Source organism: Anabrus simplex, chromosome 1 (genome assembly GCF_040414725.1).
Source record: "Anabrus simplex isolate iqAnaSimp1 chromosome 1, ASM4041472v1, whole genome shotgun sequence".
Classification (NCBI taxonomy): Eukaryota; Metazoa; Arthropoda; class Insecta; order Orthoptera; family Tettigoniidae; genus Anabrus; species Anabrus simplex.
In genome coordinates, this window is record NC_090265.1 from 518,465,864 (window position 1) to 518,482,448 (window position 16,585).

Genomic DNA, 16,585 nt, shown 5'->3' on the forward strand with positions numbered 1-16,585 from the left:
TGCATTCGTACCGAACATAACCTCTGCCTCTCACTTCCTCTCCCTTCCCTCCTCTGACGCACAGCAACAGGCAGGAGTTTGCTTTCTGGTGTAGCAAATATGGAAAGTTCGTCAATTTGAATCGCGCGCTCGGAAATAACAAAGTAAACTCGTTTTCTCGAAAAGAAAACTTTTTTCTCGTCCAATCCGATTGCACCAACCTTCTTAATATAACATGAAAGAGCATCCATGATTTTTTTTTTTTCGTCGGTGTACTTCTGATACATCTCGTTTGACTCCTAAGGGGTAAAAGCAGTAACGGTGATTGGGAGTTAAAAGTGCGGGGGCAAAAAAATATACAGAGAACAAACAGTACCCGGGTTCGTGGGATATGGAGGACGGGGGTGAACTGAAGAAACAAGCCACAAATAGTAAGTTTTTATGCTTTCAGAGCGAATTTCGACAAAGAGGTAAAGGATGACTGTTTACCAATGAAATTGCGGTAATACCTAATAGTTTTTTTCTTTTTAAGATTTTCATTCAATACTATACAATAAAACTTTCACCAAAGGAACAATATTACGCATTTATTACAATTAAATAGAAGTACGGCGTGAATATACAATTAAAATCATTTAGTATTTGACTACACATTTAAAAAACTGACAGACAATGCCCAGACTGACGAATGCGCGCGGCAAGCGGATGAATCACACTTCAGTGTCCATGACCTTGGTAAAAAGAGATATATACATACCCCTGCCACCCTTCCTCGCAGCACGTGCAAAGTCTTCACTACTTGCTGTGGCGCTGTACAAATCGGTGAGCCGGGACGAATGACGTTTTTGTGCTTATTTCCGCTTATCATTTTGTTAAAGAAAATAAAGGAAAGAATTAGTGGATACGACAATAGGGCTTGTACAGATTGCTTCTTTAAATCATTCCTAGTTTCCTCGCCGGCTAAATTGCGAATAAAAATGGAATATGTTCTCCAAAAAGTGGTAGGGGGCGACTGCCCCGCTCCCCTCCCCCTTCACGCCCTAATCGCTGCTACTGGGTAAAAGGTGAACATTTGTTATTTTCTATTTCCGTCTACTCAGTAACGTATATTGATGTGCAGGAAATACAGCGTATAAGTACATTTGTGATGGTTTTAGTTCCTGATAGCAATGCTTGCGCATGTTAATATGAAGTACCTATCCTAGCGTTGCAGTGGTCAAGACGCGCACTGCTAAGCGGACACTTTATGACGAGAACGCCTCGAGTGAGCACACTTTATATTACTTTTAAGCAGCGGCAAACTACTCCATTCTTCATCCTATCAAGTAAGCCTCATTTTGGCGCTCCATCGGTTTTTGCGGTTTCGTTATATCCACGAAACCTTTGGTGGTGCTGTTTGAGGATCCAGTCAGCCAAAGAGAAGCGGTGCTGCATGTAACTCCATGTTTTACAGCCTACCAACAGATGGCAGTACAAATGCAAACGTGTGTTTTGTTTACAAACGCACATGTTTGAATGTGACAGGTGGAATGTTTATGTGGTGCAATGTTTGTGTGGTCGTTAAAATAAACCCTTAGCATGAAGAAACGTGACACTGACGAAGAAGAAATTCCACTCACTCACATAACTGACGCAACTCGTGCTAGATTTGACTCGCTGCTAAAGGCAGCTCTGAATGGTGGGCAGCAAGGGCAGAAAAAGAAAGGCCAGAAGAAACGTAACAGACATGTAATTATGAACTGTTTATTTACATATTAATAATAGGACTTCTTTAAAGTAATTCCATGTAATCTAACCTTAGTTCTGAATGCATTAGGCTAATGTTAGGAAGAGGTTAATTTTGGAACCTTTCTCTATTTCCTTTGTGACTTTTCTTAACTGTTCCCCATAGAATGTTAGGAATTGTTGAATGTAATATTAAATGTTGACGAGTTTTGCTCTCGGAGGAAGAATCCTTCAACTCTAGAAGAATGAAAAGGAAAATCATAAATACTGGTCAGTGACATCTTTTGAGATATTTCCTGGGAGGTATGAAATTCTCCTGTTTCTTCAGATGTGATCTAGTACCAGTGTACCTAGAACCAATACCTTGTTTACTGCGACACTATCTCTGTAGTGTAACGGTTAGCACTTTTAGTGCCTGGGTTCCATTCCCTTTACAGTCAGAAATTTAAGATTGGCAGGAAGGCTGGTATGTTGTTAAACGGGTACATGCAGCTTATCTCCTTTTGGGGGTGTGCGTGAAAAGAGTTGGACCACCTTGGGACATACACACAAGTTTACTAACAGGGACATAGTTGATGAATGTCATTTCTGAGGTTATTTTAAGTAATAGAAGAGAATGAACTGGGAGTGAGAAACGCCACAATTGAATAAAGGCAGTTGACAATAATCCATTTCACAAACAGACAAGTTTTGAACTTGCTGGATACTGGACCATCCATAAACCAGAAAGAAATATCATAGCACACAGCAGTTAATTTCAAGTTCCGTCTGCAGCTACACATCTTTTCCATCAATCGTTGAGTTTTTTTAAATTACTGATGATATCATGATCACATGATCTCCAGTTTTAGCTTGATTTCAAACCTAATAACTTTTAATTAAAACATTTTAAAAAACACATGCTTTGGCTGAGATTTGAACTTAGCCACTTTGAATTTGTGTTTATTGTCTCTATCTTGTATTTCAGGTAAGTTAGTTGTTCAGGTGTAAGAACAACCAGTTGATGTGTGGGTAAAACTCTCGAACGGTGATTGCCCCTGCCATCTCTACCAACAGGTTTTTAAAAATGTATACACACTTTAATGGGGTCTAAAACTTGCTTAGTGAATGGCAAAAAATTAATGCATACACATACCTGATCAAATGCTAACCCCTTATGCTGAATAGAGGCTAATAATATGACATTCCATATGAATTCCCTGTCATAATTTTGATGAATCTTGCTACTCAGCATTCATCACATTGTCCGGCTCCATGGCTAAATGGTTAGCATGCTGGCCTTTGGTCACAGGGGTCCGGGGTTCAATTCCCGACAGGGTCGGGAATTTTAACCCTAACTGGTTAATTTCACTGGCACGGGGGCTGGTTGTATGTATCATCATCATTTCATTCTCATCACGACGCACAGGTCGGCTACGGGAGTCAAATCAAAAGACCTGCATCTGGCGAGCCAAACTTTTCCTCGGACACTCCCGGTGCTAAAAGCCATACACTCTTATTATTATCACATTGTTGAATTGGCATCCACCAAAGAGTTTTACTGAATATAGTTTTGTCATAATGGTGTTTTCTCAATCAATGCAATTATTTTGAGCCATTTATAATGTATCAAGTTTTGCCTAATCGTGTAAGAGTGTAATGATCTTCCTCTTCACCAGAGATAACATTTTGTTGTTCTTATTTATAATTTTTATTTTTGCTTGGAGCTTAACGTCTCTCTAACACATACAGGTTTTTAAAATCAAAAATAGGACAATTCCATTATAAGGAAATGGTTGTGGCTTTAATTAAGATGCAACCCCAGCATTTGTGTGGTGTGAAAATTGGGAACCACAGAAAGCCACTTCAGGGCTGCCGATGCTGGGGTTTGAACTACCATCTCCTATTATCTACACGGTCCAAACTGAGCAGCCAGCTTGCTTGATCAGATATGCCACAATAGGGGAATGACATTCAGGTGTATGGCACGTTACATTGCCAACTACAATGCCTATCGCAGAGGTTGACATTATTCCAGCTGTTGGGCTTATGAACTTTTCACACACACTAAGGGAGAGAGGATAGGATGTACCATTAAGTTATAGTCTTGAGACCACAAATCCAAGATAATGCACAATAATAATAATAATAATAATAATAATAATAATAATAATAATAATAATTGATACGGACTTTTGGTGGACCAGCAGAGGTGAAAGAAGGTGCTGGGTGGAATAGGTCTCAATTATGAAATTAAAGTTAATTTAAAATTTAACAAAGGTTATATTTTCTTTTCAAGATCAAGAAATAACAAGTACAACAGGCACCCAGTACCATATCAACAAATTAGGAAAGTACAATTACAGTTTGTTACTAGATTTGGGCTTCGAGCCCCAGACTCACAATCCTTGAGCAATGAGCCCAATTTTAGCCATATACAAGGTTCAACAAAGGGGCAGAAAACCCCAATCATGCCAAGGAGCACTTGCTCCCAATTACCCAGTAAAGCCTCCTCGAGGCACACAGAAAATCCACTTTTAAGAAAGAGCCAACCCACTCTCAAAATTCAAGCCTATTCAAAGGCCACACCAAACTCCACCTTCAATCTGCCCTCCAGGCACACAAGAACAGGGGTAATAATACCCAACCTACTGAGGTCTATTCAGTAAAGAAACAGGTCAATAACATGGCCCAAAATTCTGAGTTGAATGGAGGCGTAACTTGCACTCCTAATACATTTTTTAAAACCTACTTGGCACTAGGCCGCATACACAAGGGCTAATCCCATACTAAAGAGGTGACTTGTATAAAAAGACTTAATTACATTAAGAAAGGAAGAAACGGTTGTGAAAACAAAGTCACCTCAAAACAATAGGAGTGGGAGCTCGAGAGGGTTTAGCACTCTCTATCCCAATTTATAGTTAAAGAGACGAAGTTTTACCAAGTGTCTATTACATTTTAAAGATAGGTTACATGAGAAAAGTTTCGAACCTGCCCCGAGGGTTAAACTGTTGAGCTACCGAGAAAAGAAGTTATTAAAAGGCCATTACCTTATAGATGAACTGCTGCCCGAAGAAAGAGGCGCTTCCCGCCCCCTGCTACATAATCACACTAGGAAAGATGTTACTGAAGTGGCCCCGAGACCAAAAAATCAGCAGTTTATATACCCTCGTGGAAAATTTGAGACGTTTCATGAATGATTAAAACCCGCCCACAAAATTTTATTGGATAACAGCAAAAACTAATACACCAGACGAAGAAGAAACACCTTATTGGTGGAAAATTAATTACAGAATTTCCTCATTGGTCAAATTCAAAACTGGCGGAAAGAGAAGAGTTATACTGCCAACCCAAACAATGACTGAAAGAAATTTAACAAAGAACAAACTTATGAATACCAAATTTCTTCAAAAAAAAGTTCCTTCACTTCGCACTAGGTTGCACAATTGTAGTTCTTAAGTAGAAGGGAATGTTCACACTTCTTACTACAGAGCAAACAAATACACATCGAAACAGACATAGTTCAGAACACTTCAAAATTTACAGTAGAGACATCTTCCGAGAAACTTTTGATTTAATACAGATTGTTAAAGTTCGGGCTTCCTCCTGTAGAGGAGTTTCAACTGGCGCAATGTTTGAATTAGCGGCGTAGAGGGGTACCGCCCGGTACAATAATAATAATAATCATAATAATGAAGAAGTCCAACAAGCTATCAAGGAGAAAAAGGTAGCTTATAAGACTTGGTGGAAGACACGCCTAGATACTGACCTTCAGAGGTATAAAGTGCTGAAATTAGCAGCGAAAAGAGCAGTGGCTGCTGCAAAAGATCGTTGTTACCAGGATCTGTACAACCAGCTTGACACACCAGCAGCCTTGTGAAGTCCGGTAACCATTCAACCCAGAACATTGGATACGTCATGCATATCAAGGGAGCTGACAACAAATTACTACGAGACCAACAAGCTATCCTTCAGCGATGGTCAGACTATTTTGCAGATATCAGCAACAAAGAATTTGATCATCCACCGATTGCAAACTCTGATCCCGTCTATGGACCTGTGCCTTTGATTATGGCAGAGGAAGTAATGATTACCATAAAGAAGATGAAGAATGGTAAAGCAACTGGCCCAGATGACATACCAGCAGAAATCTGGAAAATTCTTGGCAAGCCACTGCAGAATTCCTTGCTGCAGTCTTCAACCAGATCATCATCGAGAACAAACTGCATGGACAACTAGCAAGACAGTCCCAATCTGAAAGGGTAAAGGAGACGTGAGCGACTGCTCAATATACCGCCCTATTGGACTCCTCTGCCATACACTGAAGATATTTGAACGAGTGCTAGACAACAGGCTCAGAAACATTGTCACAGTAACATCCAACCAGTGTGGATTTGTTAACGGCTGCAGCACAATCGATGCCATCCATGCCACACGTCTATTGATGGAAAAACATAGGGAGAGGCAGAAAAGTGTACACATGGCATTTCTCGACCTAGAAAAAGCATTTGACCGAGTCCTGCATGACCTCATCTGGCAAGCTCTTCATAGTCATAAGTCCCGGAAGCCTATGTAAGCTGGGTACAACTTGTGTATCATAATACAACTAGTGTGGTCCGGAGTCCAGCTGGAATCTCTCCGCCTTTTGATATCATCGTGGGTGTACATCAGGGCTCAGCTCTATCGCCTTTATTATTTATCCTCTGTTTGGATACAGCAACGACTGACATACAGACATCGCATCCCTGGACCCTTCTTTATGCGGATAATGTGATACTTGCCCAGCAAACACGCCTTGGACTCCAATGCCAGACACAAACTTGGAGCGACAAATTAGCTGAGAATGGTCTGCGCCTCAACACCCAGAAAACCGAATATCTAGAATGTGGACTCCAAACTAGTAGGACCATAAGGATCAATAATCAAGACTTGCAGAGAACGATGCATTTTAAATACCTAGGGTTAGTTGTCACTTCGAACTGTGATGCCACTTTTGATACCCGAACGCGAGTAAATGTAGCTTGGCTCAAGTGGAGACAAGTCACCGGAGTCCTCTGCGTTATAAAGATGCCTCACCAATCTAAAGGCAAATTTTACAAGACCGTGGTACGCCCAGCAGCTATTTACGGGGCAGAATGTCGTCCAATGACAAAAAAGCACGAGCAGACTCTTCATACAATGGAAATAAGGATGCTTTGATGGACTCTTGGACTGACTCGATGAGACCACATAAGAAATGAAGATGTTCGACAAAAGACTTGGCGTCGCTCCAATTGTGGAGAAATTGAGGGAAGCGCGTCTCCGCTGGTACGGTCACGTTATGAGAAGGCAGGATGGCTCAGTTACTAAAACAGGAACACGGCCATGTGGAAGGCCTTTAAAGCGGTGGACTGACAATATCTAGGCCGACATGCACGACGTTGGTTTAAAACCTGAAGATGTCAGCAATAGGACAAAATGGAGGAGATGTAGCAAAGCAGCGGACCCCATGCTTTGGGATAAACGCTAGGAAAGAGAGAATAATAATGGTGTATGGCCTCTCAAAAAGTATAGAACAGGTCTTTTGACTTGGTACCGTATAGGTGACCTGCGCCTCTGTGAGGATGGGGTCCTACCTATGATGAATTCTAATACTGAGAACAGCATACACCCAGACCCCAAGCCATTGGAATTAATCAGTGAAGATTAAAGTCCTCAACCTAGCCAGGAATTGAACCCACGACCTCCCGGGCCAAAGGCCAGCATGCTAACCATTTAGCCATGGAGCTGGACATGATCAAAAATGAGGTTGTCAATCAACTGATTAATCATCATTGATCTGCATTTAGGGCTGTTGCCTAAGTGGCAGATTCCCTAACAACCGTTTACATAGACTTTTCTTTAATGATTTCCAAGAACTTCGGAAAATTTATCAAACATTTCCCTTGATAAATTATTGTGACCCCTAATTCCTCTTCCTATAAATCAATATTTGCTCCAAATTTTCCTCTTGAATTACAACTTTATCTTCTTATTATGATTTTTCCTACCTTTAAAAGCTTAAACACTATTTTGTTGGAAATCACCCAGAACCATTTACGCTGCTGATTATTATTATTTTTTTTTTTACAATTTGCTTTTACATCGCACCTACACAGACAGATCTTACGGTGATAATAGGATAAAAAAGGGCTAGGAGTGGGAAGGAAGCGACTGTGGCTTTAGTTAAGTAAGGTACAGTCCCATCATTTGCCTGGTGTATAAATGGGAAACCATGGAAAACCATTTTCAGAGCCATCAGCAGTGGGGTTCGAACCCACCATCTAGTTCCTAGGTATACCTACTAGCCTGTCTGGAAAGGCAAAGGTGACATTGGTGACAATTTAACCATTAACTCACCTTGAGCAGCATGTTGAACATATGTGCTGGACTGATGAAAGGAGCTAGACAATGTGTGTGGTGGCTGAGGTAGTTAGTGGGAAAAGGCAAGGAAACAAGAGGAAGAAAGGAGGCGGAGCACCTGCGGGGGAATGGAATTATGGCGGGGCGGAAGGGTGGGGTAGTGGGGGTAATTGATGGGGAAATGGAATTATGGCGGGGCGGAAGGGTGGGGTAGTGGGGGTAATTGATGGCAATTTGTATTACGAATGGTTTGGAAGATCGAGTTGTTTTTCAATAGTTTCAATAGTTTTTCATTAGTTTGATGGTTTTAAGCCAGCTGATTAAAAGATCAAAAATAATATTGGGTTTCTCATATATTTCATTAAGGCTGTAATTGGGGTTGAACTACTGATCACACTTAATGTAACAACTTTCAATAATATTCATAATGGGTCCCTTATTTGCTGTTTGAAGAATTTGCATGTCTTGTTCGATGTCGATGAATTTATGATTAGTGTCATGCGTGTGTTAACCTATGGCGGAGAATTTGCTGTACTTCATTGCATTGACGTGTTCTGAATAAAGCTACGTCCTGTTTGACACACGTACGAGCTGCTGCATTCATTATATTTGAGTATGCAAATTCCAGATTTGGAGTAAATGTTGAGGGTATTAATTGATGTAGAGTTTGTAAAATTTCGGAGGTTCTGTTGTTAGTTCTGAATAAAAGTTTCACATTGTGTTTCCGGAAAAGGTTGGTGATTTTATGGACGTCGTTATTATAAGTAAAAGTAGATGAAATATGAGCTTTTGATTTTTCTTTTATGAGAGTGGTCTTGGGCCAGTGCCTGTATTTGTTGATTATTTGTTCTATGAATGGTCTGTTGTACCCATTGAACTTGGCAATTGCCCTTATGGTATTAAGTTCATTATTAAGGTCTTTCTTTGTCATGGGTATCGCAAAAGCCATATAGACCATACTATTATATGCTGCATGTTTATGCATTAAGGGATGTATGGAATCTTTGTGGATAGTATTAGCAGTTTGTGTATGTTTTGTATTAATTTTATGACCAATTAAACTTCTTTGCAACCACTTAATTCAAGTGAGCAAGTGCCAACTCATATAGACAACATAAAAGTAGTATAGATTTCACTTAACGTGGACATACACAGGCTGGACACAACATAATAACTTTTCAATGGAATTGTCAAAAATTTTATGAATGTTATACCGCAGCATTTCAATTGTACCATAATTTTTTTTTTGTTAGTTGCTTTACGTCACACCGACACAGATAGGTCTTATGGCGACGATGGGATAGGAAAGGGCTAGGAGTGGGAAGGAAGCGGCCATGGCCTTAAGTAAGGTACAGCCCCAGCCTTTTCCTGGTGTGAAAATGGGAAACCACAGAAAACCATCTTCAGGGCTGCCAACAGTGGGGTTTGAACCCACTATCTTCCGGATGCAAGCTCACAGCTGCGCGCTCCTAACCGCACGGCCAACTCGCCCGGTACCTTAATTTTAACTCATTTCATGCATCATTGTAGTTGCTAGTAATGTGTTTTATAACATGTTTTTCTTCTTCTTGCTAGTTGCTTAACGTCGCACCGACACAGATAGGTCTTATGGCGACGATGGGAGAGGAAAGGCCTAGGAGTTGGAAGGAAGCGGCCGTGGCCTTAATTAAGGTACAGCCCCAGCATTTGCCTGGTGTGAAAATGGGAAACCACGGAAAACCATCTTCAGGGCTGCCGACAGTGGGGCTCGAATCCACGATCTCCCGGATGCAAGCTCACAGCCGCGCGCCTCTACGCGCACGGCCAACTCGCCCGGTAACATGTTTTTAAAATGTGTTGTAGGTTGCTTCAGGTACATATATGAAATTGTTCAATTTGCATCTAGGGCATTACAGATGCCGAAACTAGTACCCTTATGACATGTGATTGACTCACAATAAAATATTATTGTATTGAAAACCTTAATTTACTGTAATCCCACTTCAATGTGGAACACAATGAAATTTATAACTACGTATTAGTAATGAGAAGGTTACGGAAAATAGAAATGTGCTTATCGATGTTGTGGTGTTCCTTGGCAAAGAATAATATTCATTTAAGGGTCAGGATGAAAGTGATGAGTCATTAAATAAAGGGAATTACCATGTAGAGAGAGAACTTACTACAGCTTTTGGCTAATGACGATCGGGTATTTTCTCAACATTTGAGGACAGCTATGGTTTTTAAAGGCACCTCAGCTGTTATACAGAATGATCTAATTGATGCTCTGGTTAGTGTTATAAGTGACCAAATTATATCAGCTGTCAGTAAAGCAACATTTATTGAAATTATGCTTGATGGAACTACTACTGGTGTGGCAAATGGAAGTAATCATTGTACGTTATGTTGATGATGGAGGGAATTACAAATAAAGGTTTCTTCATTTAAGGTCTCATCGCAAAGCTGGGTGGTTTGTTTGAACACGTTAACAAAACTGTAGACTATATAAACTGTTCCAAATTACTAGTGGCACAAACATTTGATGGCATTGCAAAAATGAATGGTTAGTGTCAGGACTCCAAGCTTTAATTAAAGCTCAATACCTGTTGCCAGATTTATTCACTGTTACAGTCACAGGCTGAATCTCATACTTTCATCTGTAAACTTCAGTTCTGTTTTCCTTAATGAATTTATTAGATATTTTCATGGGAGAACAGGCACTTGACGAAACACTTTCACACGATCGCTCTTTACCCGTGTGAATTGGCCACTTGTCCAAGATTATCACAATTCTTTTACCACTAAAAAAAGGTTAACTACCCCTAGTCAGAACACACAGAAATCCATCTGTACAGCACAGTATACTGTTTGCTCATAGAGTTTCAGGCTGAGAAAGAAGAATCTACTCTCATATTGTCAAGTGCTTATTGAGTTTTGATCAAATGATTGCACCTTTGGAACAGTTTTCTTATTCAAAATTCTTGACACTACCATTCACAGTTCTTTTGTAAATCAGTCATTGACAAGTCTTTCATTGAGGTAGGGTTCAGTTAATTGTCTAGCCAATGTTTTCAGAAATTGAAAGCGATGACAGGCATGTCGTTTCTGAGTGATGTCTGTACAATGAAAGAATTTATTCCATTAATATTGAGGATGGTGAAGAAAATAGCAAGAGGCCATCTGCACGTCCTTCTGCTTGTGCTGTAGGTAATACACAACTGATCAAGGATATCCACTCCACCTTTAGTATTATTATAGAATGTTGTGATTCACCTTTACCAGTTTCAGGGTCTACAGTTTTGCAGTGGTGCATACTGGACACTAATAACACAGCTTTCCCTTTCTTCGGAACGTGAGAGATTAGTGTGAGGTTGCCAGTGAAGCCGTACTCTGTAAAGCCTAGAGTTCATTGCTCATAGACAAATAACAGACTACATAACGACTTACAACTTACTTGACCCACTACAATCTGGTTTTTGTCAAGCACACAGTACTACAACGGCACTACTGAAGGTCACAGAAGACATCCGAGAAGCTATGGACAACAAGGAAGTGACAGTTTTAATACTCCTAGACTTGAGCAAAGCTTTTGACTCTGTTGACATTGACATTTTGCTCTCGAAATTGTATTCCCTCCATTTCTCGGACAGCACCCTCCTCTGGTTTCATTCCTACCTGTATGGCCGTCGGCAGTGTGTTACAGATAGAATAAACAAATCAACTTGGCGGTCTGTGCAGTATGATGTGCCCCAAGGGTCGGTGTTAGGACCCATTCTTTTTTCTATTTACATTAATGATGTCTCCCAAACCCTAACGCACTGCAAATACCATATTTATGCCGATGATGTACAAATGTACCTCCATACATCTCCAAATCTAATATTTTCGGCCACAGACAAAATCAATTAGGATCTAACATCGTTTTCTTCTTGGTCTTTGAGATGTGGTCTTAGGTTAAACCCAGCAAAAATGCAAGCCATCATCCTTGGATACCCGAAACTACTCGCGAAGGTCAATCAACCAGAGATTCCATCTATAAGGTTGTGTAATACTAACATACCATTCATGCCATCAGTAAAAGTCCTAGGCGTTACGTTCGTTGATGACATGTCATGGAAAACGCATATTACGAACATCACTCAGAAAACATTATCTGCATTACACATGCTGCGTGGGTATAAATACTTATTTCCTGAAAAACTCAAAAAAATACTGGTAGAAGCTCTGGTTTTCCCTCATTTCGACTATTGTGACGCGATTTATAGAGATGCTCGGGGCAAGTTATTGAGCAGATTACAACGTGGTCAAAATGCATGTGTGAGATACGTCTGTAATCTACGGTACTATGACCACATAACTCCCTCATATAACCACCTATCTTGGCCCCGACTAGAAATCCATCGCACTGTGCATACCCTATGCCATCTCCATAAAATCCTTAATTCTTCACAGCCATTTTACCTTACTTCATATTTCAAATACCTATCCTCTTATCACAGACTTAACATCAGATCTGCTAATAATTCCATCCTTGCTTTACCTACCCATAGAACTGCCATCTACGATAAATCATTCACAGTAATTGCCTGCTGTGAGTGGAACCTCCTTCCCGAAAGTATCAGGGGGGTTAAGCTCTATTCGCACTTTCAAGGAAGCACTTTGGAGACATTTTATGCACCAGTAAGGATCATCTGTAAACTTGATGCTGCTACTTACAACCATTCTATTGTTATGGATGTCCTGGTAGAGAGCCTAAAATTCTTATCCGATTTGTTTTTAAAAACAAATTTTATGTACTGCCTCTTTTTTTTTATGAGTAGGATATTAGTATTAAGAATTTATCCTTTTATTATATCTGATTTATTTTATCTTAATGTAATCTCACCATCCTTGTATTATTAATTTACTTTGTATTAGATCTAGTTATTGTAAGTAATACAATGTACTGTACATATATTTCAGTTCCTGGTTAGATGGAAGAAAAGGCCTGAAGGCCTTAATCTTGCCAGGTAAAATAAAACATTACTAAACTAAGCTAAAGCCCACCATACGCTTCCTGTTTGGCTGGAATTGAGGAAGTATTTCCTTTTTATTCTTTCTGATCGTTCCTGTGTAAGTTAATTTGCATTTCTTCAGTTCTGACACGAGTTCTATTGAGGTGAAGTAATTGTCGGCTGTAATATTGTGATTTGTGCTGCAGATTGGTTTTGCTAGTCTAATCATAGACTAAGTCGGTTTCTGAAACTTTCTTTCTTCCTCTTGTAAGCCAACTTCATCGCTGTCTTTTCCAACATATAGATAGGCATTCAAGAGATAGTTTGTGTGAGCATCAGCTAGTATCATTATTTTCAGTCCATACTTTTCTGGCTTATTTTGCATGTGTACTCAAAATTTACGACGACCTTGAAAGCTGACGAGCATTTCGTCTACACAAGTATGAGCACCTATGTTGTAACATTTCTGAGAATTTTTGACCATCCTCTGAAACAGCCATGATACTGCTGCTGCAGGGTCACTTTCCTTCCTTTCAACTCGGCTGGTTAGATCATCAAATCTCAAGCAATCTATTAAAGTCAAGAATCTCTTCTTCGATAATGTCCCATAAAAAATGTCGCTTCCTGATCCGTCTGTGGCGAACATTGATTTAGTACTTTCTTGATTCGATTTAAAAATAGCAGTAAAATAAAGTAACCCTATCAATGCTCTAATTTCTTTGACGTTAGTGTCTCAGAGTTCTGTTTGGGTTTGATCGGAATAATGTGACCGGTATGAAGCAGTTTTTTCATTTGTGTGTTTCACGATCGTGTCCAGCAGATCTTCTGTAAATAAACACTGCCATGATTCTAGTGGGCTGCACAAATCTCCTAATCTGCTCACACTTCCTTTTAGGGTTGGAAGTTTGACAATACTGTTGTGTCTTTGACGTCTCACTTGCCTGTTGGGTTCGGTAGCTGACCACTTATATCTGTTCCTACCATAGAAAGATGACGGCTGGTTATGGACTTCTAGGTTGTCCGTGAAACTTCCCTCTTCGTCTTCCTCATTCTTCTCGTTCCGAATCCGTGTCATGCTCGGAATTGTAATATGGATCGTTTTCATCTGAGAGATCACTGTCGTCACTTCCTTCGGCATCTTCCTCTAAACACTGCTCATAAAGTCTCTGATCCTAGGATCACACACTGACATGCCAGGGCGAGATGTGGAAGCCATAGCAAGGCTTACACAAAGAAAAAGTACCCAACATGCACTTCGAATGAAATATGTACACTTACAAAATTTTAAATCACGATGAACTTCGCAACACAAACACCGTTATAGGGTCGTGAACGGCACCACACAATATTTAAATCAAGTTTCTGAGAAAACCAATATTTACTAAATGCTACAACTCCAGATAGCAGTTGACCTTGCACTAAGTGACAGCTACAGTAAACGGCGATAGCCAGAACGGAATGCGGAAGGAGCGCCAAGGTTGTACAAAATCACTGGTATCTTTAAAGACCTCACAACGTCAGTCGAGGGTTAACACCTAGGTACCACAATGATCCTCAAAAGGAACTTTCACCCTATCAACACAATAATTAAAACTGAGAGGACTTTTCTTATTTGTGAAACTCACAACCTGACTTTGAACCCCGTTTATCATCATACCATTGCCTACTGTCCATCTCACAACATTATCGAGGTCATTTTGCAGTTTCTCTCAATCTTGTAACTTATCTATTACTCTATACAGAATAACATCATCCGCAAAAAGCCTTATCTCTGATTCTATTTCTTTACTCAAATCATTCATATATAAAGAAAACATAAAGGTCCAGTAATACTGCCTTGAGGAATTCCCCTCTTAATTATTATAAGGTCAGATAAAGCTTTGCCTACTCTAATTCTCTGAGATCAATTTTCTAGAAATATAGCCACCCATTCAGTCACTCTTGTCTAGTCCAGTTGCACTCATTTTTGCCAGTAGTCTCCCATGATCTACCCTATCAAATGCCTTAGATAGGTCAATCGCGATACAGTTCATTTGACCTCCTGAATCCAAGATATCTGCTATATCTTGCTAGAATCCTACAAGTTGAGCTTCAGTGGAATAACCGTTCCTAAACCCGAATTGCCTTCTATCAAACCAGTTATTAATTTAACAAACATGTCTAATATAATCAGAAATAATGCTTTCCCAAAGCTTACATGCAATGCATGTCAAACTGACTAGCCTGTAATTCATAATTAATAACTTACAGTTCCATTTTGACGTTAAATAATAATAATAATAATAATAATAATAATAATAATAATAATAATCGTATGGCCTCAGCTACCGTGTGCAGACATTTCAATTTGACGCCATCTGGCTGTCTGCTCGTCAATTTCGACGTTCCGTTTTACTCTAGGCCCACTAGATGGCAGACCGAGAAAACCGAACTCTTTTGGGCGTCTATGGCTGAGATTTATGAATTTTGTCGGGTAAACACCAAATGTGTCACCAGAGATCTTTTACATGCCGACATCGTTCGACATGGAGTGTCTAATGGACTTTTTTCGCCCTTCAAAAATCCGACTACCTCTGCCGAGTTTGAACCCGCTATCTTGGGATCTGGAGGCCGACACTCTACCATTGATCCACAGAGGCAGCTATTTTGACGTTTGACTTATATAATAGGAATCAATCGAGAGATGTTCCACCATTCAACACTTTATATAAAATATAACATTTATTAAATTAAAAATACTGGTTTCAATTCACTTGGAAACATCAGTTCACGGCAAATACATAAATTGAAAGGGTATTAACACACACTCAACATGAAATCTGCCTTTAAACACACTTAAAATGGTTGACATGGGTTATGCGTCATAAAAACACGTTAAAAATTAAAGAACGTCCTAGGATCCAGGTCACAAATAATTTGAGTGTGTTTGTATAATATTTTAAACACAAATCTGAACTCTAGTTACAAGGAAGGTAATGAGCAGACACAGAGGTATCCAGAGGTATCCACAGAGCAATTGGTCTACAAAGACAAGTTAACTGACTTGCAAGTCAAAGCAGCAGATGCTGGGCTTAAGGTCAGTGGCACAAAGACCACAGAGACGTGGTGCATAAATCTGAACTATGCAAAGTCTACCTTGAAAAATCAAAAGCCAGACCAAGTTGATTAGTTCTGCTATTTGGAAAGTACCGTGACTATTAGTGGATGCACTGGAGAAGATCAACAAGGTAAAAATAGGTCTGCACTGTTGTGACCAAACTGGAGATCATGGGAGCTTCTTACTAGCATGAAACTGCATATATTTAATATCAAATCAGCTAAGCTATAAGGTTGTGAGGTGTGGGAGGTGACCAAACTGCAATTCAGAAGCCTTCACATATCCATTAACATGTGCTTGACAAACATCTTGAAAACATGAAGACATGTGGTGCAGAAAAAAAACCACACATGCGTGCGCGCGCGCGCGCACACACACACACACCCCACCCCCCACCCCCCACCCCCCGTACCTACTGGCATTAAGATGAGTTGGGTTGGGTACAAACGTA

The 16,585-nt window shown here is 40.0% G+C and overlaps 1 protein-coding gene across 1 annotated transcript in view; it reads left to right on the forward strand.

The window, feature by feature from the left end:
• The first annotated feature begins 1,557 nt into the window (after positions 1-1,557).
• Positions 1,558-16,585, forward strand: part of LOC136875920 (jouberin) — a 114,388-nt gene continuing 99,360 nt past the window's right edge. The window contains exon 1 of the mRNA XM_067149570.2: positions 1,558-1,707. Within this exon, the coding sequence (XP_067005671.2) occupies positions 1,558-1,707 (150 nt within the window). The remainder of the gene's footprint in view (positions 1,708-16,585) is intronic.